This window comes from Atractosteus spatula, chromosome 7, assembly GCF_055471065.1.
Source record: "Atractosteus spatula isolate fAtrSpa1 chromosome 7, fAtrSpa1.hap1, whole genome shotgun sequence".
NCBI lineage: Eukaryota > Metazoa > Chordata > Actinopteri > Semionotiformes > Lepisosteidae > Atractosteus > Atractosteus spatula.
The window spans coordinates 12,675,867-12,703,769 of record NC_142712.1 but is presented as its reverse complement, the minus strand read 5'-3'; the positions used below and the strand labels follow the sequence as shown (position 1 = coordinate 12,703,769).

At 37.6% G+C, this 27,903-nt stretch overlaps 1 protein-coding gene across 3 annotated transcripts; it reads left to right on the top strand.

Moving 5' to 3' along the window:
• The first annotated feature begins 28 nt into the window (after positions 1–28).
• Positions 29–27,903, top strand: LOC148830495 (sestrin-3-like). 3 transcript variants are annotated; one of them, XM_088920299.1, is made up of 11 exons: positions 68–364; positions 7,555–7,599; positions 16,471–16,536; positions 16,828–17,028; positions 17,123–17,305; positions 17,700–17,927; positions 19,364–19,511; positions 20,836–20,951; positions 21,644–21,834; positions 22,288–22,432; positions 23,530–27,903. In XM_088920299.1, exons 2-11 carry the CDS (start codon positions 7,579–7,581, stop codon positions 23,614–23,616), a joined length of 1,386 nt encoding a protein of 461 aa, XP_088776425.1. In that variant the 5' UTR covers positions 68–364; positions 7,555–7,578; the 3' UTR covers positions 23,617–27,903. The 3 variants fall into 3 exon arrangements, with proteins under 3 accessions (XP_088776424.1, XP_088776425.1, XP_088776426.1); XM_088920298.1 differs by lacking the exon at positions 7,555–7,599 and having other exon boundaries at positions 29–364; XM_088920300.1 differs by lacking the exon at positions 16,471–16,536 and having other exon boundaries at positions 236–364.

Below are 27,903 nucleotides of genomic sequence, written 5' to 3'. Positions count from 1 at the left end.
GCCAGTAGGCGTGTTTTAACTTGGCTCGGTCTGAAGTTGGGACCCAGCAGTGGAGGTGTGGGCTTCTGTGTGGGGAGCGAGAGCGAAGGAGAACTATCTGCTGTGGTGATACTGATTCCACCGGCTTCGTTCTTGAGTGCTAGAACACCCCCATCACCAAATAGCCACCCCAAATGACATCCAGGGACCTTCGGCTCTTTTAGCATTCCGGAAAATGCACCTATTATCTGTCAACAGCTGGGAAAAAAGCAATTAGACCTGCAGTCCCAAACCAACGTCCAAAATGAACGTCAATCCCGATTCTCTCTCCAGTAACAATTCGTATCTGATCTGTAACAACTGTCAGAAGGTGCTCAGAAAAAAGGTACTGTGCTGATTAATTTGCTGTCTACTCTGCGCCGGCAGCTGAATTTTAACTTTGCAGGGGTGGGAGACGCTGGGTAATGGTCAATCACGGTAGTGAACTTGTTGAGTTCTTTGAACAAAGCTTGTAGTTTTGGGGGGATTGCATTGCACGATTTGTCTACTAAAATCTGTTTTGTAATAATGTCTAACAGTCATTATGTTATGTGATTTTAATGTAGATATACGTCTTCCAGTAATTGCTGCATTTTGCATTGTTAGAATTTTAAGACACGGAAAAAAATATTTTTTTATTGAAACAAAACTTTAAAAACAACTGTTTTACTGCTTTTTGTGCGTGGAAGATAAACAGCGAATAGTTTGTGTGACAACAGATATAACGCTCAGCTGGTCCTGCAAGATTCGTGTTTGTCACATTTGAACGTGTTTACTGTATTCTTGTACATAATTTTTTAGAAGAAAAATAACTGGACACTAAAGTTAACATCTTAAGCAAATGTGTGTTAAACTGTTATTAACTTGCACAACTTTTATGGTTAAGTGGAGGTGAATTGGAACTGCTGAGCTATGCTTTATTAAAACTGGGCAAACCATGTCTGCATTAAATAAACCATTTAGTTTTCGTACCAGCGCAACAAGCTGTAACGTGTATAGTCAGATTTAACACATTTATTTAGGGATTGTAACACATTTGGGAAACTATTCTCAAGTCATGTTACCTATTTAATGTCCGGGTACGTGTTTTTTTTTCTATTTTTTTTGTGTGTAGCTCAAGTGGATTTGTGAAGCAAAAGAGGCCGTGCTCGTGGAGGGGTTGTGGGTAACTAGGGTCTGAAAACTGTGTTGCAAATTTGACAGTTATCTTGGAAGGATTATTTCAAATAAATACTATTTGTGAATTCAAGATACTTATCTTTGAAAACACGTCTTGCCTCACTGCCTTACTGAATCATCTTGGAAATAAGATCGGTGAAACTTGGTTACTTTTTAAACTGTACAATATGGATTGGATATTTGAGAGGTTTTGATTTAATTACTCAGTATAATCTTTTGGTTCAGCCATGGCATCCTGAAAATTCTTGTAACATTCTGATACAAGCAACAGGTTTTCCTGTGCATTCTGATACATATTATACTGTATATGCATGTTATTTAAATTGAATAATGTAATGGTGATCTTTAATGCAATGCACATTGATTAATTTACATTCCTTCCTGCAAAATGGCCACTACTTTCATCTTTATATATGCCTGATGGTGAATACAGTATTGTTAGAATGTAAGTGCACATTCATGGCTAAAACAATATATCTGGGTGACACACAGTAAGGTACTGTATGTCCAGTTGAAAATATTACATGTGCAACTTCCCCTGTTGAGTTATTTTAAGTTGTGGTTGTATTTACTTTCCAGGGTCATGTTCTTGCTTTAGAATAGCACTGAACTTGCACACTAGTCTGGGATATTGTGCATCTCTTTCAGAGAATTGTCTTGTTGTATTGGATATTGTGTATTATTGCTCAATGCTGTTAATTTTGAAAACAAATTATTATTGAAAACAGCCAACAAAACACTTCTGTTTTTGCCACATACTGGCCCTGCATAGTTTCACAAAGATAGCTTTAAGTAGTAGTTGTAAAAGTAACTTCTTGGCTTGAAATGAAGATGGATGAGTTTTAGAGTTCCAACTATACGGGCCCCATCTGGTACCTATGTATTTTTAAAAATGAGGGTTAAGTTGCATTAAATCATCTTAACTCCAAGGAATACTCTCAGTGGATTTGGAAAAGGGCTAATTACATACCTTTTTTCCTATAGAATGGTCTTCTCTGAGCTATAAAGTATAAGAATAGAAACAAAGGCTTCTTTGTCAACTATCCAATGTTTAATGTCTTATGCCAGTGCTTACTGTGGATGAGAAAACAATGATTTCCAACTCGGGAAACATGGATAACAGAACAGCACAACCACTCAAAAGTGCTGTTCTTCTTCATATAGTATGGCAAAGGAGCCCTTTCTCTTCTGATTGACTCCTGATATTCTTCATTTCGAACTGCTATATTGGACTGTGGCTTATGTATGTATGCTTTGCCAATCTACTGTCTGTGTCTTGTATTACATCGGTGTAATCAGTGTTATCTGTAATTCTGGCTGCTGTGGGTTTGCTGTGTTCTTCCAGTTATGCTGTTTTGAAGGTTAGAATAATTCTATTTTATGGTTTTGAGGTACTTCAGAAGTTACATATTTTTAGATATTCTACAATTGGAAGTTTACAAGTTATATGTCAATATGACCCTCCTGCTGAATTTTTATTTTATTTCAACTGTTTTTTTTCTTTCTTAACCATGATATGTTGTGTGTCAGAGATTATTATAGCCCATGTTTGTGTACAGTAGTTTCCTAGGCCTTGTTTATGAAGTCATAAACTTTTGACTCCTGTCAAAGGATGTCTAGTCAAATATTCAGGAATATTGTAAACATTTTCTGTAAACATCCTATATTTCAAGGTGCAAGCAAACTCATTGGAATGTTGACAAAGGTTGTGGGGAAGCAGAAGTTTCCTATGGACATCTGAAGCATTGATTCATCCATGTATTAGTGTGTAAAAGAGTCCTGTTGGTTGTTGCTTTAAATGTCTGCTAAGGTTGTATTGTATCCCAGTAAGCATTTACTGAATTTAAGCATTTTAGTGTCCTGCACGATGCAGGAGGCATTTTGTTGACCCTTGCAAGCATGTTTTGATGACTCCTTGAAAGAGACTTTATTACCCTGATTTCCAGATTTGGATAACTAGACTGATCACCTCATGTGTGTGCATGCCATGTCTGTCTTTCCCATTGTTGGCCCTACATACAGACTTTCCTATGGCTCAAGCAGCAAACTGAAGCTGAAGCACACCTGTGCCACTTCACTCCTCTTATTCTCCCACTTGCCATCACTCTGGAAAATGAGTAATTATCCCCCGTTCTTCAGTAAGAGCATCCAAGCAAGTGAATGGCAAGGAAAGGATTTTTTTTTAAAGCTAGCTCTAGCAGCCAGTCATGTGGCACGTTGTGAATTTGAGCCCCTTTCCAGTTTCTCACCTGCTTTCTTGGTTCTGTCCAACACGAGGATGAGACCACATACTGCCCCCTGACCAGGCATTTCCGCTGGTCAGACATGCCAAACTCCTGGCTAGCTTAGGAGGCAGGGAAACCTCACATAATAGGTCTTAAAGGCCAATGATTCAATGCATCTAACCTAATGCTTTAATAAACACCCATTTTCCACATGTTCTTCTGACTGTATTTGTAGCCTTTCAGTAAACAAAATAAAGTACACCGTGATTTGGCTCCGCAAAGATTTCTTGTTTTTTTTGTGAAGATCACGAAGGTTTTTCAGTCTCCTTAGCTTCATTTTTAAGTGGTTTCATTGTCTTTTCAAAATAACAAATTTAGACTTTCAAGAAAATGCCCTAATCTGCAAATCAAAAAAGATTTTTGTACTTATGATTGCATGAACAAAATAGTTTTAATCTTTATGGATGTTCTCTTTTTTGGTAGGGGAAAATTTCTGAATAGATCAGCGGCAGGGAATTCATGCGGTTTCTCTGACAAAAAGATAGGAGGTAAAAAGGGATTTTTGTGGACTGGGATTGGTTTTTGTTTTCTTTTCCCTGGACATTGTAGAAAGTTTTTTTGTGTCTTTGTAAAGCCACCATTGTTTGCTGGTAATCTTTCTGTTGAGTGTCTGCCAAGTTGGAAGTACAGAGCTCAAGCTGCTGATTCAACACTGTGAATCTCACTTCCCCTTTCAAAGGCACTGCAGCTGCATGGCCCTTCACAGCTACAGGAAAGATGAGAGAAATAAAAATAATGGAAAGTTTATTTTTAAATGTTCAAAACCTTAACACCATGCTGTTAGTCAGTGGGTGTTCAGTCTTCATGCTTGGTCCCCCTGCCTCTGTGGCTGCTGCTATGCTCTCGCTTGTGTAGGACATGGGTGGGCAGGAGATAAGGGCAGTGGTGTTGCGTGATGCAGGCTGCTGGAAACCAAGCGAATGAACCATAAAGGATAAGAGCTGAGAAATCAAATGAAATTTTAGCCACGCGATTTCAGTTTGCATAAAAGTAAGACTCATCCAGTCTGGCTATTAACCTACTAAAACTGAGCAGCTGTATTGTGAATGGCTGTTTGGAGTAGGGGTTTGGACTCTATAATAACTGGATGATTGTGGGTTTGTGCAAAGACTGGTGGATCACAGTTTTACTTCAAGACACTACGCAGATTGCTTCAGGAAAATGTTCTTCCCTGGTCATCACTGATTGACTTTTCAGACTTAATAAAGGCTGAAAAGACTTAATAAAGGATTATTATTTATATCATATTATCAACTGAGTCAAGATGCAGTAGGACTCTGTGAAAGTACCACAGAAACTGTGATTCTGTACTACAGAGAATAGACAGTAATCATTCTAATTTTAGTGTGGTTTAGTGTGGTCCTTCTTGAAAGCAGCAGATCAGTGTCATTCAAAGAGTAAAGGCGTCTTCAAGCTGCTGAACACTCATGCAAAGATGGATATTAATGATGTCTAGCCACAGTTAGGAGGAAGGAGATTAGTAGTTTATTTCATGCTAATTAAAATCAAGAGGAAGTCTTTCAAGAAGTTTCACTTTGCCCTGAGGTACTGTGAATCAAAGTTCAATGTACCAACCACCCAACCACTGTTTCAAGGCCTATTGGGATAGCATTAGAAAGTCATGTTCTACTGAAGGGTCAGAAGATAATCATCAAAGCTACTCAGAACTTTTTTTAGAGTCTCATATGAGGTAAATCGAATAAAGAGAGGTGATTTATACCACAGAATGTTTTTTCTAGATACCACAAAATAAGGTGACTTGGCTGTTAACGTTGCACTGCAACACTGTTGCCAACAGGAAGCCACATACCATATTTAGGTGCTTTTCATACTCCACAGAATAAGTTTTGATAGCTGCTGTTCTTCGAAGAGCAGTTGATCAATAATTGTCTCTCTAGTACACATCTTTAGCCAACTCACTGTTAGTCATATTTCGAACATACCCTACATTCCTTAAGGAAGTTTGCAACAGTTGTTAGGGTTAATGCTATTTTTTCAAGCCTGGCACCTCTTGATCTGAACATCCTCACAGCCAACTACTAATCCATGTTCAGGCTTTTTAATAAGGAATGAAGACATTACACGCCTTGTAGATCAACAAGTAAGACATTTTATGTTTAAACATGCAAAGCTCTGCCCATACACGGGTCAGTCTGACCAATGTTTACTGTGACCTACCTTGCCCTTTTCACCTCTGAGCAAAGGAAGATAGTTTTTAAAAAACTTGGATAAATTATTGTGGAATTGTGTCCAAAGCATGTATAGTATAGATGACAGCATAATCCCAGTAATTCAATGAGATTAAATACTTTAGAGTGAAGGAAAGGTTATTTAAATTAACTCTACAGTTCAGTTTTCTTCTGTGTTTATAATGTTGCAGGAATTGAAAAACATGGCAGTCATGTCTTCCTGTGCAGGCTTAGTCCTGTCTGAGTAATGAGAGTCTCTGTAAAAGATATGTTGACTTGGACCAGCATTGGATATAAGCTATTCTGTGTGTGTTTTCATGATATTATGGCTTCACAGAACCTTACTGCTGTAAAGTTCTCCTTGAAGTTTGTAAGTCATTTTCCTGTTGTAACTTTAATGGGAAATTGTTATTCAGATTTCTTTTTACCAGCATAGATTCCCGGCCTGGTGGTTTAACTTGCTTGCATTATGGAAGGACTTCTTTAGATTTGTGTGGTTCACAATTCCTTTGAAATAGGTGGTAGACTTTCACAGGGAAGTGTTGACTTGTGCTTGTTTTGTATTTGTTGGCTTAGAAGCAGTACATAAAGCCTACAGTATGTTTGTCTCTTGAGATCAAGTTTTAAGTGTCACCTAACTACAATACATCTCAAAGTTAAAGCCTTTACTTAAATTAAAACTATTGTGTTTCAAAGAAGGTGCTGTAAAGTTGTGTAAATGACCGTGAAGTCTGTAATATACATTATCCAATAAAGTGCAACAAAATGTAGTTTTGTTTTGCTGAGGTATGTACTGTATACTGTATGTACTGTAGCTGTAATCAACCTCCTTTATTCTGAGAAATTAGTAATAGAGGGCTAAATGACTTGTTAGTGTGGGCAAAAGTAACATAGTCTGTGATTGACTTTTATTACAGTATTTTGTCTTCACCAATAAAAAGGCATATCCATTAATGTATAGCTGGCTGCAGGCCATGGTGAGACTAACTTAGAAGAACAGGCAATTTATTTTTTACAGGGTTGCACTGGAATGTCCAAACCTACATTTAGCATTGCCTTCTTTATTGCCTACTTTAAACAGCCACTTCATTTGCAAGCACATGCCATATGAGAAAAAAAACATGCAAAAAACAGTTTGAATTTAATGAAAAGCAACAGTTACAGTACAAGACTCAGTTTACAAGTTGATCGCAAATCAGGTCATTGAAATAGTTTGTCCAATGTGCACATAATGACCTGTCACATAATTCTGGAGCTTTACCAGCTGGGTGGGAGCCTGGAATAAATATTCCAAGTCTGTTTATTAAAAACATGCACACTTTAGAGACTCGCTGAATCAAACATAAGAAAAGCCACTTTAGCAGGTTATCAATAAAACAAACTGCATTATCCTTCATTTTATACATGAAGACCCAAAAGAAATAAATCTTCAGTATTCTTTAATATCCAGTCAGATATTGATAGAGAAAAAAAAGAAGGGTTTTTCACAAATTATATTTGCCTCAAGGGCAGCATGCTGCATCTCCAGCTTTTTTCTGGTAACTTGGTGATATCATTTATATTGGCAGAGAAAGCTCTTAAGCTACTCCAAGTGTTGTTAGAAAAGTCTTTTAATTTAAATTATACTGTACTGGTTTGGTCTATTCTTCAGTAAAACAAAAGAGATTTTGCGTCTTTAGTGCATAAATTGCCACTCTTGATAGAAACATGTTGTTTCTGTAACACTACTATAAAACAAAAAGTTAGGAAACCTAATATATTAACAAATTAATAGCTCCATAGGAAAGTAGTTCATGTGAATAATGAAACAGTGAGACTCATTATTCACTGTGTGTGTTAGCTACCACATGTTTTACTGATTTTCTCTTAACTTTGTCTTGCAGCCAGTCAAGGTCTGAGGAGGAATAATGGGAACAGGTTTTTGGAAGGTGACTATAAGAGGAGTATTTTTTTGTCTAAATAGTTCCTATGCAGTGTGTAGCAAGTTATGAATAGCAAAAGCCATGTTTTGCCATATTGCTTTTTCATTTTTTTAAAGTGTCATACAGTACAAACCACTCTCAATGTTGAAGAATTGTGCTCTGTTTTATGACAAAAAAGATGACAAAAGTTGTCAGTAAGGGATACTAATTGACACTTGCAGAAAATATTTTCAACAACTGCTTTGTTTTTTAAAATGAACAAAACAAACTCTTGTTTTACAAAATGATAAATATCTAACCACCTTTACAGACTTCCTAATTAGCATCTTGAAAGAGTTATTGGTCACTTTATAACTTCACTGTGGCTTCTACTTAGGGAAGAAATCTTCCTCATGTTCCTTAATCTTAATCCAGGGGTAAATGTTTTGAGAATATTAAGTGTTAGCACAGGTCCCTAAAGTGACTTGGCTTTTAAAGAGTTAGGCTACACGTGGTTTTTCTTCATTTTCAGTATTTGTATTGTGTGTTGTATTTTTGCATTTTGTTAACAAGAACTTCATGTTCATTTTGTTTGACCTTTGTAAGCTTTACATTTGTCTTTAAATGTAGAAGCCATCTAGCAGTCAGTGTGGAATTTAAGCATTAATGTGGGGATCAATCCTTGATTCAGCTTTTTTTCTCTTAATTAAGGTGTGGAATCTTTTTTTATTACAGAAAAGTGTAGTAGCAATCATTACTGGGTTCAAAACAGATTTCCTTGTACAATCCATTGTTTTGTGTGTGATGTGAAAGGTTGTTTTAGAAGATGAGTGCTATTTTAGCAGGAGTTTTGCCATACAGTATTTCTTTGTTTCAGTTCACAGTGTTGTGGTTAGTGCCACTTCACTACCTGCGTGGGCAGAGTATAAAGATCTACAGTGAACAATCCTTAGAACCTGTAGGCAGCCTTGTATTAAGGTGTTAGTGGCCTTCAAAGGTGTTCATTTAACATGATAATGAAAACCAAAGCACCAGTGTACTGTCCACCCCCAGCTGCCTAATGACTACTATATATATTACAGATAATATGGTATGGGACCACAAAGAGAATTAAAACAAAGAAGGCCTATTGTGCTACCTGACTAAGATTATCTTCAAAATAATGCTTCATGTTGCCCATTTATGTTGTGCTATATTTGTGTTCGATTTGTTTTTTTTAAAAAGGTGTTTGTTCCATTTTATCGGTGTGGGAGGAGGGAAGGGTAGCATACATTTATAGTACATGTGAGGGCTACACTGCTGCTCTGCAGTCTGCTTGCTTGTGAATCTCCACATACACATTCCAAAATCAATGTTTCTGATGTTTTAAAATTACAATTTAGGCATGTTTTCCAGTCTAGATTGTGCTTAACGTCTACTGCTACTACAGTATGTTATTGGGAAGGAGCTTCTAAAGATCCAAGCTCTACTGTCGATTCAAATACATGTTTTTATTTGAAGAGGAGACCAGATGGATCAAAGAAGGAGTGGAGCACTGATAATTTTGTTGATTTAACAAACAGATTTGTGTTCTTTTTACCACTGCTGTGTGGGGTCACAGTAAATAGCCTCCAATTGCTTGTCTTGTCAGATTATGTAACCTGGACAGATTTATTTTGTCTCTTTTGTTCACAGTCACTTGGTTTGACTTTCCAAAGCGCATGTAAAATACATTGTAGCAGCCTCACAAGATCTGGCATTTTGCACTGGCCAGCTTTCATTGGTTAGAAAGCTGACTCCACAACTGCACATGACTAGGATCTGGATTTGAGCCATGTTTGGACTGCAGCCAGAAAGAAACTTAAAGAGTCAGAAAATAATCTTTTTGGTAGGGTAAGTTGGAAGGGAGGAGGGGAAGGTATATTCCAGTGTGGGTGACCATTCTTCTGGTGACCTTGAGATCTTCAGAAAAACCTTCCCCAGTCCTGCCCCCCCACACACACACCCACGGCAAACACTTCTGCATATCCTCAAAACAAGCTGACGGAGACCTGCATGAAAGTTGGATCATGTATTAAAGGAAATTCCCCTTCTTGTGCAAGTGTCCATTTGTGTGGAGTATACCGCCAAGCACCCTTATGAAACTTTACTGTGGTAAAGTATCGTCTTCAGTCTAGATAAGGGAGCGGACTAAACATACCACAGGTTAATACACAGCATACCATAGTATAGCAGGGTGAGATCAGAGCCAAGCATGGATAGCTATGGTAAACTAGCATGAAACAGACTGTGGGTAACCATGACAGAACAAATTAAATCCTTAATATAACCATGGGGAAAATTGTAAAGAGACAGAGTACTATGAACTACATTGAACAAAATATTTTCCCAGTTTACTGGTTTAGCCACTTGTACATAAAATAGTTGCTGGTGCCTTTTCTGTTTTTTATATAACAAAAATATCTACTTGTGCTATGAATAAGGTATCAGTCTGAAATTAATTAATAAATATATTAAAAGGCATGAAAAATGCACCAAATGCTTTTGGTGTTTATTGTTAACACCTAGAAGCTAGTGTGTTTTTTTTTAATTCTCAGTAATTACCAGCTCAATTCTCCAGACCACATTCCCACTTTTTGGGTCTGTGGTTAGGTTGCTGTGGTAGACAGTTGCCTGCCCTGTGCTGCCCCACCAGCAAATGACCTTGGTTTGATTTCTGCTCGTTTAAAACTGGGATTTTGTCAACTGGTATGATGTCAACACACCAGCTCAAAAGGAAAACCGCTAGGGATGTTTTGTAAACGCAGGTCGCTACAGCTTTCAAAACGCATGGTAACAGCTCAAACGTCCTAGTTTTTAAACTGGTCAACGCACATTTTGTGACCTTTGCCCCTTCACTAATACATTCTGCACAAAACAACAGCACCAACAACAAAGAGCATATTTAAAAAAAAAAGTTTTTAAATACGTCCACTTCATTGGGCTTTAACATGTCTGGAGTAGGGCTCTGCTGTAGTCATTCAAAATAAACCCCCATTTATCTCATTTGCCATTGATTTTAACCAAGTTGCAAGGCTTAGTTTTGCCTTTGAAATTTCAGTGTTACTCGGAGAGAGAAAAAAAGAAATCACCTTTTGGTAAAAGCAGACAGTCTATGTAGTGGCATTTTTCAGTCTTTAATCCCTTTTCAAAACATTTTCTAAATAAATGGAACACTGAACTGTTTCACGTTTTGCCTCATACATTAGATTTTTCAGTAATCCACCAGAACTTAAAGATTTGTAGATGCATTGTGTACCTTGCAGATTTAATTTGCTTGTGTAATATATAGTATGTAGGTGTGTTAATAAGCTCATGATTATTAACAATGTGACACAAAAGTGAAAATGGATGAGAAGATAATGCTTCTTTGGAGTTAAATACTTCAGGAGAAGAAACTATACACATTTCATGATGTATAGGTAAAAGGTATTCCTGAATTGGGAAGTTTTCGATATGATTAATATAAATTATTTTTTAATTATTATACATGATACTAAATGAAAAATTGGACTTATAATTTAAATACTGAGAATTTCTTTACTGTTGTTTTATGTGGATATTTCATGAGACAAACCATGAGGAATGAGGAAAAAGATTCAAGTGAACAATAATCAATTTGTTCTCATGTGCAAACACATGATGATGACCATTTTGCCAAAAATTCATTGTGTCTTTCAGTCTTAAAATAGTCCCTTTTCAAAATATTTTGTAAATAAAAGAAACCATGAACTTTGTGGAATTGTTTTGATGTAATATTGATCTATTCACCGAATTACTTTGGAGGTTTAGAAACTTGAGAGTTTGTGAGTCTTCGAGGTGATTGTTCTTCCCACTCAAAAAACAAAAAGTGTGCCTCATAGGCTTAACGTCTCTTATTTGATAATGTTTTCATGTTGTGTTAAATATATTTTGTATTGTTGTGTGCTTTTTGCCTACAAAGCAAAAAAAAAGTAATGAAAGCTATGCCTTTTCCATTAATGGCAGATATAGAGTTAAACAATGATGGACAGAATTGACCCCTGCAAGGTTGTGTGTTGCGGATAGGTGATTTGTGTTTTGCAGGGCTGGTTTATAGGCCCAGCCTTATTAGGGCCCTGAAGAAAACTGCAACACGAAACCTTTTATATCTGAAGGAATAATCTCATGCAATAAAAAAGACCAGGAACTGAATTCACTCTTATGTTTTAGCTGAAAGTGGTGTTTCTTTTACATTTGCAAACCACTGAATGAATGTGAGGTTGTATTTGTTTGAATTGCAGGAGGAGGGAGGGGTCATCATGTGACGAAACACCCCCCCCCATGCTTGCACAAGGTTCTGAAAGGCCTGTTTTTTCTTCTCCGTGTTTGTTTTGGAAGAGTATAGGGGTGGTGGGGAAGCGGAGGGAGCAGATTGCCTCAGAAAAGTGGTCTACATTTATCTTGTGTAGTTTGACTCGTTCTAATCGAAATACACTTTTCACAGAGCGTAGATACTGGAAGATACTAAAAGGCTTCTTGTTTCAGAATGTTTTTTTAGTTTTTTTTAAATAGGCAATGATGAGTCTTTTTTACACACGAATAAATGCTTGTTAGAAGCCATTCGGTTTCTTTTTTTTTGCCTCTTGATGCACTACCGTCAGAGTTACCCCTTAGTGAGGGGCCAGGATCGGGGACTACTTGAGTGGACAAACATTGCAGTCAGAATCTTGCTCTTTCAGGATTGCACGAGTTACTTGGCAAATCTTTTTCCACAGTATGTCTCCAAACAAAAGGGGGAGTTAAAAAAGGCTGTTATACACTGTGCACAACTAAGTGGTTGTGTACAATGTAAATGTATTGATCCAATTTTCTGCATCTTATTTGGTGAAGGTGACACACCACCACATTAAGCTCAAAACCTAAAACCTGTTTTTTTGGAGTTTTAGTCCTGTTTATTTTGACACATACCTTGTACAGTGTGGAATTGAATCCTCAGGGTGCTCCTGCTGATCTTTTAGTGCTGTATTTCCTACCAAATATTTACCTGTTTTGTCACAACTTTCTACGTCTTTCTTTTTTCCATGTTGGAAAAACGTCTTTTAAAATCTTATTTAGAAAACAGACAAGCACCCATGACAACCTGGGCGTTTAATGCAGACCATTGTAAGCAGTGATGACGTAAGATATAAGATTATAAAAAGTGCTGTTTTTTTAACAGATTATAAAAAATGTTAATTTGAGCTAAAGGATAAAAGATGGTGATTTTTTTTATGATTAGAACTAAATTTGCCGAAATCCAGGGCTGTCTTTCTGGCAGTTTCACAGGGATTGTGTAAACGTTCTGCTGATATGCAGTTCTGGGGTAATAAAAGAGAACTGTAGTATGGAGTTATGTAAGCTGCCCTTCCATTGCTAGCAGTCAATTTTAAACACAATGTGAACAAGTGAAGTAAGCCTGTAAAATTGTTTCCAGACATGCAGTTCTGCCTGAGAAGCTGTGCCAGTGCATTTTTTTAATGTTCCGGAGCTCAGTAAATCAAACCATATGGATTCTGTTGGAGTGGACTAAAGCAGTTTTTATTAATTGTATTAATTAAGTAGCAAAATCAGGAGAGTATAATTTTCCCCTCCTCTCCCTGTTCTATTTCAGTGGAGGAATCTTGATTTCAGCTTCAGTTTGACCTCTCTCTCAACACCGTAGCTATTACATATACTCAGAGATTTCTAATTCTGAGGCATCTTGGCAGACTGAGTCTCAGAATAAATCAAAACTTTGGCTTTTCTACCTGTATGAAATTCCAGACCCCTTTTTATGGTAGCTTGTTTCTACCCCACAGGAACTAGTGTTTAGGTACTGATCTTTTAGTTAGCAGATGGGTCTATTTTATTTAATCTTGTTTTAAGGCAGAACATTGAGATGTGGTTTATTCTTTTATTTGTTGTGAAGTGACTCCAAAGGAAGTGAATACTGCACAACTGTCATAAGTCACACTGGTCTTAAGAAGAATGTCATTTTCTGAATCCACAGTGAAAAGACGCAAGTCTGGAAGATATGTGAAGGAGTCAGGCTGTCACTGACAAATTATTTAATCAAATATATTTACAACAGCCATACCAGATTAGGAAATGCAGCTTGAGCTAAAATTGCATGATGTAGGCTTGTTTTCCTCAAAATTGTATTTTATGAAAAGGACATCTAAAATTTCACTTGCCTCATTTGTCTTTTTTTAATCCTTTCCATTTATTCAGGAAATAAAATTTCCTTCAAGCCAACAATCTGTTCCAGTTTTTAGTTTATGGTGACGTAGATGTCAAGAAGGAATGAAACATAGTTTTGCATGATTTGCCACACTGTTGAAATGTTGCACATCCTGGAGACATTGTTCATGGTTAATCCTTGCTTTGCTAAAGGAGTTTGACTTGGGTGTTCATTCTTACAGGAAGAAAAACATATTTCTTTGATTTAACCTAAGAGTTACTATTGTTGCAGTTCCTGGGTTGTATATTTATCTTAGCAGGCTTGAGGCCTGAGAAACTTCCATGTTTCCACCCTTTCCAATCTGCTACCATAGAGATATGTGCTTGCCAAGAGAATTCCAGCAGACTGCTAGACTGAACCATTACGTTTCAGCTATCATAGAGGCCCCCTGTGGAGATCAAAGGAAATTTAAGGAAGAATGCTTTATTCAAGGAGATTCAAACTCTCCTTGAATCTTTTGTTTGTAATTTAAAATTGTCACTCTCCAGGTCCATGAATCAACCAATGTAACACAACAAAACTGGAAATTACTGCTCTATTGAAATATTTACTCAGACGTGATTTCCATGCTGATGTTTCAGACCCTTCTTTTATATCTGTTTTGCTGTGATAAACCAATGTAAAAATTGATTTTATTCTGATGTCAAGTTATATTTCTTTTAATGCCTCCCGAAACTTGGGAGCACCAACCTGTAATCAGCTTGGCTCCCTTCTTGAACTAGCTACAAGCAATATGGATCAGCTAGTTTCCATTACCTGAATAGATTATTCCCACCGTGTGTCATGCCGATAACAGATTTATTCACCTTATCATCACATGTACGCTCTACAGTAGCTAGACTACCTGCAGACGATAATATAATGATCACTGCTACTCAGCCTTGCAGAACGTTTCAGGTCAAACATTTGCTTTTTTGCTGTGCAGTGCTGCCCCAACCCTAGTTTGTTACTTACAATCTGAGTGACGGCAGGATATAACATGAAGGGACAGCTTCCTCTGCATTTTACCCCTAATATAATCTCTCTAGAGCAGGCTTGTGTAAATGTAGGGATCTACAAGGAATTATTGGAGCTCCATAGTATAAAAAAGCAATGCAATCACACGAAGGTGCAAGATTACATTTAATTTAATATTGGTTTCTTTTGCGTGTGCGTGATTGCAAAATTCTTTAAATACTGTACAGGCGGAAATGTATCAAATGATAAGCAAGGACAGTCGAAAAAAATAGATGTGTCAGAATAAGCCTATTTTATTGTATGGTTCTTTACTCCATACACTGCTTTCTAAGTGTGACAAAGAGCACTTGTTCTAACCCACATTTAAAGTAGGTCATTGAGCAATGTATGCATTCTTTCTCAACTCTGATCACCTTCCACAGCTACACTGTATGTTTTGTAAGTTAATGTGCACAGCACAGGTTGTTTGCTTATTACCTGACAACCTAAGGGAAAGGGGAAGGTATTTGAAGCAGCAATACCAGCTTCTCGAACGTCTAGTAATCATGGAAAAACCTAGACATTGCAGAAGCAGATTGGACAGCGTAGTAGAACAATTAAAAGAAAACTGGCCAGGGAAAAGATTTTTAACTTTTTAAGAATATTACATCCAGTACGTAGTTGTTGTCCGTAAATAAATATGCACATTATTCCCTTTGTTTTAATGTTTTCCCGCCTTAAAGCTTTAATTTCAAGACCATCACAAATCCTCTATGTTGCAAACTACCTGTTACCTGCAGTGACAGCAGCTGCTCAGAATCTGACACTGCAGTGTTTTGAACTTTTTAAAAGCACAAGATCCCCAGTATGGTGTTGTTATCTCATAGATCAAAGCCAAGTTATTAGGTTACCCACTAAGCTCCTCTGCAAATATAGATGCAGACACTGCAATTAGAAGTCATATTTGACTTTTTTGTTATTCATTTGGGAGATAATTAAAGCTTAACGGTAAAAAAAAATTGAGTTTAAGTCAAAATGCCTTTGCTTTAACCTGATAAAAATGCTAACATGGCAAACACATTCTGATAGACATCACGTTAGGGAAAATAAAGACATATCTAGCTCATACTGTGACTGCGAGGATTAGACATTCCCAAAAACAGTGGACTGTAAGCAAAGCCCATGCAAATCCAAGTAAAATGCAAATCAGTAAAACCAATTAACAAATTTCCATTCACTAACTTCTTTCAAGCTATGGACCAAAAAACCCTGCAGGCAGTAAACTAAATTAGAGCTAAAAATGTGAACAGTCTTCCGATTACATTTTGAGCACAGAGCAATGTTTCTTCATAGCACTGCAGTCATGGTTGGGTTTCATTCTCTGATAAAGCAGTTAGCCATTCACTCTAAATGGTGGAATTGCTTTAATAAAATATGTTGGGAATGCACAGAACAATTTTTATCTTTTACCACAAAGATCTGATACAACCATGCTTGCCATTTTCTAGTTGAGATAAGACAAGGTTTTATTTTGATAGAACCTATTCATTGTCATTGAAGTTTAAGTCCAGCTTGGAATATGTGATAAAAAACTTATTTGTTCAGAAATATTCTAGATTAACCGTGGAGATAATAATAACACATAATAATATATATCAAATAATTATTACTTTCATCTTTTATTTTGACTAAAACGATAAAACACAAGCTGTTTTTCTTAATAGGAAAAAGGAATGCGAGTCCCCCGACCCCTGACCAGTGGCCCCAGTGCCTTTATACCAGAAAATGAGGTAACCTTCTTGTATTTTTGTGTTCACACCCCAGTGACCAAAAAGTTAATCTAAAGTGTGGCACTCTTCTCTTCGTGATATTTCATGAATGGTACATTGTGATCTGTCATGCTTTTGCATAACTACCTGTACGAATGTACATGAATGCTCATTCTTCTTTTTCTTTTCTGTAACGCTGTGTGTGATAAATACCACGTACCATGTGTCGAGTCTCTGCTCGTGGTACTGGGATGATTTGGACCATTGCTATTGTGGCAATGTTAACTGTTGTTGTCTTCTTCCCCCTCCCAGATCTTGGAAGCGACGCCGGTAGACACTCACACTAACCTGCTGCTGGTAGAGGAGTATTCCACATCTGGGAGGATAGACCACCTCACCCAGCTGATGGGCCTTCACCCCCAGTACTTGGAGTCCTTCCTGCGGAGCCAGTTCTACATGCTGAGAATGGATGGCCCACTGCCCCTGCACTACCGCCACTACATTGCCATCATGGTGAGGCTTGCAGCTGAAGTTGAGTTGCGCTGTGGTGTCTTCTGCTTTAGGTCACTGACAGCCTCTTGAGCTCCTCTTGCTGTTCATTCTGCAGGCTGCAGCTAGACACCAGTGTTCTTTCCTGGTCAACATGCACGTTCAGGAGTTCTATCAAATTGGCGTGTGTCTGGAGTGGCTCAAAGGCCTGGAGTACATCCCTCAGAGGCTGAGGAACCTGAACGAGATCAACAAAATCCTGGCCCACCGGCCCTGGCTCATCACCAAGGAGCACATACAGGTACCAACGCCAGGGGCCAGGAGCTGTTGGGTAGATAACATGGCAGGAAAAGCTGAATGGGTTGGTGATGAGAACCAGTATGAACGATATTAAAATAAAAAGAAACCTCCTCACTCATGACGTTTAAATATAAAATAAAAAACTTCCATCAATGCAATGCATCTCTCAGTACTCTGAGATGTGAATAAAGTCTGGTTCCTAGAGAGGTTCATTTGGTACAATGAGAGACAGCGTGTATTTAAGTCATAGATTTCTATTTTGTTCACCTCAGATCCTGCAGTGTGTGTACATCTGTGTATTTTATTTGGTATAGGGACTGTTTTACAGCACGTGCAAAACCATTCATTCTTAGTACAAGCAAAATCTAGAAAGCATCTCTTTTGTCCACTGTCAGAAACTTGTGAAGACTGGAGAGAACAGCTGGTCCCTGGCAGAACTGGTCCACGCCGTGGTACTGCTGGCCCACTTTCACGCCCTGGCCAGCTTCGTGTTTGGCAGCGGCATCAACCCGGAAGTGGACAGTGACAACTTCCAGCGGACCACGGTCAATAATTTCTGCGTTTGTGACTTGGCCAACGACAACAGCCTGGAGGACAGCATACTTGACTGCGCCAACCCTGAGGTGAGAGGCTGAGGTAGAGGAATAGAATTGCAGTGATGATGACAAAAACAGCAATATTTGCACAGAGATGACAACTGAAGCCATGCTTACTTCACAGTCACCACTGTGCTCAGTAATAGAGACAAGTGTATTTGTTATAATTGTATTTGTTGAGCATTATGAAATTCTGAAATAACAAAAGTAAAATGTGCCAGACATATAACATATAGTTGTATAGGTATGCCAGAATTCAACTACAGTTACAGTTCCAAACTGCAGTTGCAGTTTTCTCCCATTCTGATATTTTGAACACTGTTAATAAAGATGATAAATTAATAATTCAGTCAATCGTTCTCTATCACGTATCTGTAACCCCCAGTGCATAATTACTAGTGCAGTAATGCAGCATTATAATCAATATTTATATCTTGTTATGTCTCACATTTTCTGAGCCAATTTCAAGTACAAGCAGATTATTTCCCTATTTTGTCAAATATACTGTGGGTTACATTGAAACTATATTAACTTCACTATTCTTATCTGAGGATTTTCATGCTTATGAATCATACAGAAATGTAGCCCAAACAGAAAGCACAACAGATATTTTATTTATGGTTTGTGTCAACCACATAAGAATGTTGTGGTGAATGACTGCCTTAATGAATAACTTAATGAATCAATGACTTGTCTGTTTTACTGCAGACCTAATGTGAGGTGAAAACCAGAGAGCATCATTCTCACTGATTAACACGTATTTTAAAAAACACCAGAGTGAGCTGTTTTGTCAAGATATTTTATGTAACGTCTGAGTCATAAACATTGCAGGAAACAAGTTAAATTGTGACATGTTTACATGTCAGGGACAGAAAGTGGCGTATCTGCTTTTTTTCTTGGCATGCTACATTTTAAATGATATGCACACTGATTTGCCAAATTAATATTGAACCTCAACCGACATAAAGACAAGAATATATATATCCTAACCAACCTCATGGAGAGTTTGCATTAACCAATTGGAAGAATAGTTAATGCACCCAAGAATCTTTCATATTAAAGGTAAAGAGCAACAGGGAACAAATGCAAACTTTCATACAACTGGAAAACATTGAATTTGGATTTAGTGATGACAGAAACAAATAAAACGGGTTTAAAACCTTAATTCTAATTCTACTTAATTCTAAACCTCACTTTAGAATACAGTACATTGTGTATGAGACAGCTTTGTATTTTTTTTAATTTTGAAGTACTTCATGCATAGTACCCATACATTTTTAATAAAATCTGGAAGTCTTCATGAGAATCATTTTCACACTTACATGAAGCAGGGTCTTGATTGGTTAACAAGCTGACATGTAGCCTTAGTTTCTTCACGTGCATGCCAAATGTTAATGCGTATGGCCTGAGACGTTTGACCGAAGGTTGGTCGGGTATTATTTCTGTGGGTTGCTGCCTCTCAGACGAAGGACTCGGTGAGTGAGCTGGAGGCTCTGATGGAGAGGATGAAGAGGCTGCAGGAGGAGCGAGAGGAAGAGGAAGCGTCGCAGGAGGAAATGGCCACACGTTTCGAGAAGGAGAAGAAGGAGAGCCTCCTGGTGGGCTCTGGAGGTATGACAGACCCCGCTCCATTGCTGTGATGGCTTTGTGGAAAGAACAAGAAAACCATTAGGTTTGAAATTACAGCTGAAACTAATGGAAGTCAGTTCTTTCAGCTGCTTTTATTGGTTAATAACCTGACGCTCTGATGCAGGGATACTGAGATCTGTTCCTTAAGCACGATTTATTAATTGTGTATATCAACTGCTTAATGCATCTGTACAGTAGTTTATTTGGTCAAACTGAGACTTAATTAAAGCTGATTTAAGGCATTTATTTGGATTTGGAATTGGAAATGGGGAAAAAAATACATTTATTCACTGTGTCCCTCTGGAAGCCTAATTAGGAAAGGAAGAAGATTGGATTGTCATTCAATCCAAAAATCATGCACTTCGAGCTTCAAAGAACCCATCCGAAAATGTTCTGAAAAATAGCGAGTCATGTCCTGTATGGATGGAAAAGTATTTGTCTGCCCAGCATGGAGAGCAATTAAAAAAACTGATGCAGTGATTTTTGTATTGTTTAGTTTTTATCAAGATGTTAAGGTAGCGATTTCAGAGAGCAAACAAAAGGCAAATACTAGCAGCTTAAAGCAAGCTGCAAACCAGTTCAAACACTGCAGTTACCAAGCATCCCTGCAGAGCTGGCACCCACGTATTGCAACATCTGTAAAGGCCTTTGTCTGTAACCTGCTTCTCTCTCACTGAGTGAAGCAGGTGGACAGATGAAGTTGTGTAATAGTGCTTTAGTGGAAGTGATTATGGTGTCTGTGATTGACTCTGGGCTGTCTTATCACATCTTGGCTGCTTTCCCAGGTCTCTTCTTTTTTTAAAAAAAGTATCCATATGGCTTTAGATCATGCAGTTTCAACAGTGGACATCTGCTTTGGGTTGTATGAATATTATACCTTGATTCAAACTGGAAATGGCAGGTAGAGTTTAGACTAGCACAGCTGTTTGACCTTTCTTTGGAGGTCCTTTGGTACAAGCTTGGACAGATGTAATTTTTTTATGATAAAAAAGACAGTGGATTGAGGGAAAGCCTGTTTTTTAGCATTTTTGGACAGAAAATTAAAATTGTCTAAAAGCACCAAATCAGACTAAGACAAGAAAATTTCATTTGCCGTTTGAAAGTAGAAGGAGGATATCCTTGAACCAGGCTTGTTTCTGCTATGGTATGGGAATGTAGTGCTGTAAATGACACTTGATGGCCAGCAACAGCAAAACATGATTGTGTTGATGAAAAGGAGGTGTTTCTTCTCCTTTTAGGGAAAAATGATTATAGGCTGCTGTTTAAATCGTTCCGCTTACGTGATCAATCGGTCATCTCCCACCAGTTTTTGAGGAAGTGGTGCTGACATCCAGAGTCTCGCGCTTTGTGGAAGATCCCACCTTCGGGTACCAGGATTTTGCAAGACATGGAGAAGATAACCTTCCGACATTCAGAGCTCAGGTATTTAGGTTTGTCAGTAAACAAGAAAGTATCATTGACTTTGGGATCTGAATGACCTCTGAGCGTTGCAATATAAATAAAGTATGAGATGAATGATGTAATAAGGATGTTTAGTATCCTACTATTTTCATGACTGGGGGTTGTTTGCTTCTGTTGGCATTATCATTACGATTTACTCTTCCCTTCTGTAGATGTGAAATAGTAAATAAAATGGATCATAGTCCTTTTCCAATTTTGCAGAGATTTCTGTGTCTGCATTGTTTCTATTACAGAAGTTTCTGTTCTTACTTTCTGTTCTCGGATGCTCTGTCACAGGATCTGTCACAGATCCTTCTGTTCTCTGAGGAGCTGTTGACATAAAAGAATAGTTATGGATCCTGACTCTCTGTGGTCATTACAATTCCCAGGGTGTTTCTTGAAAAGACTAGGGGTGTAACCCTGGGATCCTGTGCAAACTTCCCATTGGCCTTTACCAATCATGGCCTCCTAAGAATCCCGATCTATGAATTACTTCATCCCTCTGTTCTCATTCTGCATTCTGGTGCACTTGCATCATCCAGGTGGATGCTGTACATAGGTGGTGGTGGAGGGGGGTCCCCATTACCTGTAAAGCTCTTTGAGTGGAATGTCCAGAAAAGCGTTATATAAGAGTAAGCAATTATTATTAATATAGCCTTTCTTCCTTTTGGCAGGACTACTCATGGGAGGACCACGGCTTCTCGCTGATCAACCGGCTGTACTCAGACATTGGCCACCTGCTGGATGACAAGTTCCGCACTGTTTACAACCTGACCTACTATAACATGGCCAGCCATGAAGACGTGGACACCACTATGTTGCGCCGTGCTCTCTTCAACTATGTGCACTGCATGTTTGGCATCAGGTAACCTTCTGAGCATCTGTATTTCCTGTGCAGACACTGCGTCATACTGGGTGTATTGTCTCTCGAGCTCTGAAAAAAACTGCTGTGCATATTTTTTATGCATGTTTAACTGAGAGCGGAGTTTATCTAACAACAAGAGTTGTTTTGTTTTCTAATTGGTGTCTCGATATTTTGAAATTAGATTAACTGAGCATTGCGTTAACTAACAAAGCTCGTGTTTGTATTGTTTGAAAGCAGCCTTTGTTGTTGTAGCTTGTTGTAGGTTCTGTAGACAGTGAACACCCCTCAATCGGAAGAGAATGGTTCATTTCCTCTTGACCATAGCTTCACGCAGATCTCTTCTGTCTCTTTTTTGGAGAGTAGCACAGCCATATTCTCCAATCAAAAGCACAACCAAAGACCCATATAAGCTGCACAGTTAAAAATGTCTGGTATATTTAATCCGTTTTCTAGATACGATGACTATGACTATGGAGAGGTGAATCAGTTGCTGGAGCGGACTCTGAAGGTCTACATCAAGACAGTGACCTGCTATCCCGAAAGGACTACAAGGCGCATGTATGACAGCTATTGGCGCCAGTTTAGGCACTCCGAAAAGGTGAGGAGAGGGACAATTGACGGGCTTGTTCCTTGCATAGTATTACTGTTCTAACTCAGATTAAATCATAATAATGTAAAGGTACAACAAGTAGAGAAATAATCCAGTAGAATGGGGAATTTATTTTAAATAATACTGCTATAACCAAATTCTTCTGATTATATAATATTTACTACATAAGAAATAAACAACCCAGTTGGTTGTGCTGATTGATGCAGAACCCTGATGCAATCCTAAAATTGTGCAGTGATCTAGCAAATATGTTGTTATGAGAGATTCAGACATTGGACCACAACAATTCTGTTTGTGTATATGCATTCTTGTTTTTATGATTTGTTCCTAAGTCTGATTTCCTTAAAACCATCTTAAATGCTCATATGGAGAGAGTAACTTGAAGCATCATCCTAGAAATCTGTTTGAGGTCTTCAAAGGTCAAAAGGAGACTAATGTTGGTTTGAAAAGCATGGAGTTCGTTTTGCAGATTCATCCTCTTTTCTAAAGGCTTTCAACAAGAAACAAATGTTTTAAACGTCTTAGAAACTCCAGCTGGAATGTCTAAGCATTGGAATGGATATACTGAAACACTGTTACAATATAAAGAAAGAACTGTTTTTTGTTCAGACTTGCTAAGGTCCAGGTTTACTTCACTTACAATCCAATTTTAACATGCCGTTGCTACGGTGATTGTTTATTTTTCTTTCACAAAGTGTAATCTAGGCTGGAGTAATTATAACAAGACCAAACTTAGTACTTTTCATTCAGTCAATTAAGAGAAAATTGTTCTAATTCACTACTCCAACTTTATTTTATCAGGCCATCCATATTTTGCCACCTGTAAGCATCTTCATCAGGGCAAGGGATATTGAACATTCACTGTGTGCTTAAATAGATTTTATTGAGCTTACTTTTTTTTCTGTTTATTGCTTAATTTTGTTGCTGTTGCATCATGTGTATTTTGTCACTCTTTGGCATGTAGGCTTCCTTTTTTTCCCGTCCTGATATCGACTATAATCCTGTACCCCGTACTGTTCTTCTTTCCTGTGTGATTTCTAAAGCTGTCTGGATCATCATGGGGCTGCCCTGTGTTTTGTCTTCAGGTCCATGTCAATCTTCTCCTGATGGAGGCTCGAATGCAAGCTGAGCTTCTCTACGCCCTGCGCGCCATCACTCGCTACATGACCTGAGTGACCCAAGATCCCTGGCCTCCGAAAGACACCTTCCTTAGCTGGGACTGTGGCGGCAGCCAGCTCTCTCGCGAAAGATCACAAGACAATCTTGAAACCCCAGTGTCAATATGCTTTGTCATGCGTCTCGTGACAAGTTTAAAGTGCAATTTGTGTTTCCCCTCCACGAAACACGACACTGAGCAGCAAGCACTAAATCCCCTTTTAGCTTCTCTAAGAAGCTAGAAGCATGTTTGTTTCTTTCTCAGTGGTTTTTCAACTTCTTTAAAAGAAAAATAAAACGGCAAAACCAACTTTAAAAGAGTAAGCCCCCTACATTGTGCAGGCAAGCCTTTTTGTAAGGGTGCTGGGTAGTTAAGCGTCTTAACTTTTTTAAGACTAGTTAATGTGAATAGGCTGAGAGCGTTTCTTTAATCTTTTGATATGTAGCTTTTAATAAAATGTGAAATTCATCTAAAAAGATAAACTCTTACTTAAGTATTATTTTTTTCCTACAGGATTATAAAACGTTGCTCACAAGATCCACAGCAGTTGAAGCTATTGTCATTATTCTAACTGGTTTTCATTTGTAAAAAGTACCCCTATAAGTAAAATCAGCACCACAGTGCCTAATGTTACATAATTGGTAACTGATCTGGCTAGTACATTTATTCATGTACAGTATATGAGAACATTTTATTTTCATCCACTATCATGGACATGTTTGTATTAAATAATTTTAACAGAAGAATGACCCCTACAAGTGTAGGTTGGTACAATCTTATAAAATGTCATCGCTCTTTTATGTGCATTTATCTTATTTTATTTTATCTTCACCACTTTGGAGATTCAAAGCTTCTTAACCCTAAGTCAAAAGAATTTAGGCCTGAAAGAATAATCTTGTGATGAAAGTTCTTAGTGCAATATTTAATGGTTTGCGTCTCCCAACTTTTTCTTTCAAAGTCTAGAGATAATAAATTCATGCTTTTTGTTTGCTGCATTTTTTGCACTCTTAAAATTTTTGGGATTTGCTTTTTTTACTACTTGGGCTCTGGTTTTGTTTATTTCTGTACAAGTGAGCATGTCTCTTATTAAAACTAAAAATCCATAGATGATGTAGCACCCAAAACAACCATCAGTTATTTTTAGCATGCAGCACAATATTCAACAGTGCATTGCACACAAACAGGTAGTGAGGTCAGTATCTGCTATGGTTGGATGTTTATGTTCAATGTTTAAGGACAGCTGTTGCTGGGAATCTGGGTGAATTGGTTCATTCAGGAAGTTTGCAGTGGCTCTGGGAAAAGTCACAGAATTCAAGAATAGACTTTTTTCCACCGCCTTACAGATCCTGAAGACAAGGTGTTATAAGTCTTTTGCTATTTCCTTAGTTCACAAACGTGAGCACAACATTTGATTAAAAAGGCACATTCAATAAACTGCTTTCACATTTTGCAGCCAGTATGGTTTCTGTCAAGATTGGTTCAGTCGTTGTTAGTAAAATAAAACCCAGTTGTCAGCAATAAAAACGTCATTGCAGAGTTCCCACTTGTATCTGATCTCGCACACGGATCCCTAAATATTTTTGTATTGTGTAGTATGCCTTACTGCCCCTTCCCATTGGTTCCATATATAGCCATAAAAGAACACTAAAAACTGTGAATACAGGTAAAAAATCATCAAATGCCAAATACATTTTTTCTTTGTAAACAGATTAGTTTCTGTCTGTACCTACAGATAGTTTTTGAATTGTCTACGTCTAGACCTGGGTGTGGCATTACTTTTCTATCATACTGCACAACACAGAGTGCTTAGCTATGGGAGTACATGAAAACCCATAGTAACAATAAAGATGGATAATCTAGTGTTTGCAGTCAGCCAAAGTACTGTTGGGATTAATGGGGAAATAGATGATTGGTGGTGGGTAGACTAAACATTTATGCAGTTCCCATTCATTCGAATATTTCTGTAGCATTAAAGGATTTACACTTTTTGGTGTAATTATGTGTTGATGATCAGCATCTAGCTTTCCCACATGGGGAAACAAGATCAGATCCCATAGGGATTGCCAAATCCAAGTTGATTAGTAGTATTGTAACAAGCAACCAGTATCAAGTACAACATTATTTTGGGTAAATAATTCAGATTTATAATGCAAAAGCAAAATAATAATAACAGTCTAGAAAAAAGGCTGTTTCCAAAGTGTTAGACAAGTATTAGTGGGGATTATGAGGAGTGTCCTTCCACGACCTCATGAGATCTGGGGCTCCTTTTTTTCTTGCTGTCTGAAAATGCAATACTCTGTGATTCTGGAAGTGCCCTTTATGAACGACATGAGATTCAAACTTGAAATGTTCCTTTGCTTATGCTTGCTTGGACTTGTAATATAATGATGTAATGAATGTCTGTATTTCTACTGAAAAAGAAAAATGTTGGGGAGAATGATTCCAGCGTACACTTTATATCGTTTTGTTCTGTAATCTCATTTAGTTGTTTTCTTAGAGAAAATGTGGTAGCATGTAATGAAAACTCTTCATATGCAACTGTGTGTACCTTATTTCTTGTTATTTTTTTTGTAGGAGCCCTTTCCTTAATTTTGTCAGTATTAATACCTTGATCAGGCATGCTCCGTTTTATAATTTGTATATACCTTTGGTATAACAGAACTGTGATGCTACCTTTTTCAGTTGTGCTTTATTACTGTTAAGGAATGGTGTTTTTTATTGGGGTTTTTTTTCCATTGAATCTGAAATGATCATCATATCTCCCATTTTACCTGGAAAAACATTTCAGAATTCGAATAAGCTATAAACTTTTTTTTTTACTGTGCTGCAGATAAGGAGTAGTAGACCAGAACAGATTTAATACCTTTATTGGCTTGTAAGCATGACATCTCTTGTGAATTTCCCTACTGATATACTGTACCACTGAATTATTGAGAAATGACTGCAGTAGTGAATACCACATTGCCACTCTGGCCCCCAGCATAAAGATAAGAAAACCCGACAATTTTGAATTCTCCAACCACAACATGTAAACCTGAAAAGAGTTTACATGCTGTAAACTAAGATAATTACAGGATAATACCATAGACTACTCTTAGAATACTCCCAAGCATCGTGTAATACATTATCAGTATTTACTACTGCAAACCAATTCAGAGTACAATGAAATTTTAGGAATATGTGAAGAACAAAAGCAAAGTTCCCTCTTGAGATTTACCGTTGGGAACCTACAATCAGGTTATTGAGAGCCTCCCATAAAGTGAAGGAGTCACTCGATTTGATTTGTGCCCGCATGGGCTCTGTAACTACATACAGCTATATGTAACTGGCACATTTCTGAGGAAAGATGTGTGTCTTGGTGTTCCTTTACTTTCTGAGTTGAGTGGAATGGGAGGTAAAATGTGATCTGTGCATGTGAAATTGAGAAAGAAAAGGAGAAATATTGAGCCCTGGTAGGCCTGAAAGAAAAAAATTCAGCAGAGCTTTGTGGATGCGTGTTTCTCTGTAGATGTATGTAAAAAAAAAAAGTCTTTTAAAAAACCTTTGAATTTTCAAGTCCCAATTGGTAACTTTTTTTCCCAAGATGAAAACATGTTAAATTACAAAAGAACAATATTTTTTAGTTCTTTAAAAAATGAGACGTTTCTCAGTTTGCAGTTATTGCTATACATTTCTCCGTTTGCACAGCGGACTCTGTCTGCCTTGGAGTGAAAGTGTCACTTTGTCTGATGAAAACAGATTTAAAAAGAGTTCAAATCAATATTTGAACTCAATATATCAATATCTTTTGTTGCAGCTATGTATTCTCCTAGACAATGGAATGCCTTATCTTAGACATACATAAGAGTGACTGTAAGTGGTAACAGCATCTTTAAACTTTAGGCATCTTTAGGATAGGCCTGCCTTCATTTAAAATTATTTTAAGAATTCATCTGTTTTGATTAAAAATGTGATAAATTTGCATTCTAAATTTGCAGTAGGAGACATTGCACAGTTGGAATGGCGCTTCAGCTGTGGAATGGCAGTATTTCTGTAGCAATGCTAGTTTTGTTTTACTTGAGCCCAAAACTAATTATACTGTATGTGTTACTATTGTAGTGTTTCAATAAGTACATCTGTACTTTTGTCCAAGAGTTTTTTTTTTTGTTTTCAGTTTTCTTTTCCTAGGTACGGAACAATGGGGTGGGCTTGTGAAACTATACAGTATATCACATTTATATGATCAGGATTTTATTTTGCATTTGCTTGTAGAGAAGAAAATAAAAGATTCTCATTTATTGTTTCAATAAAGCTGTCAAAACAA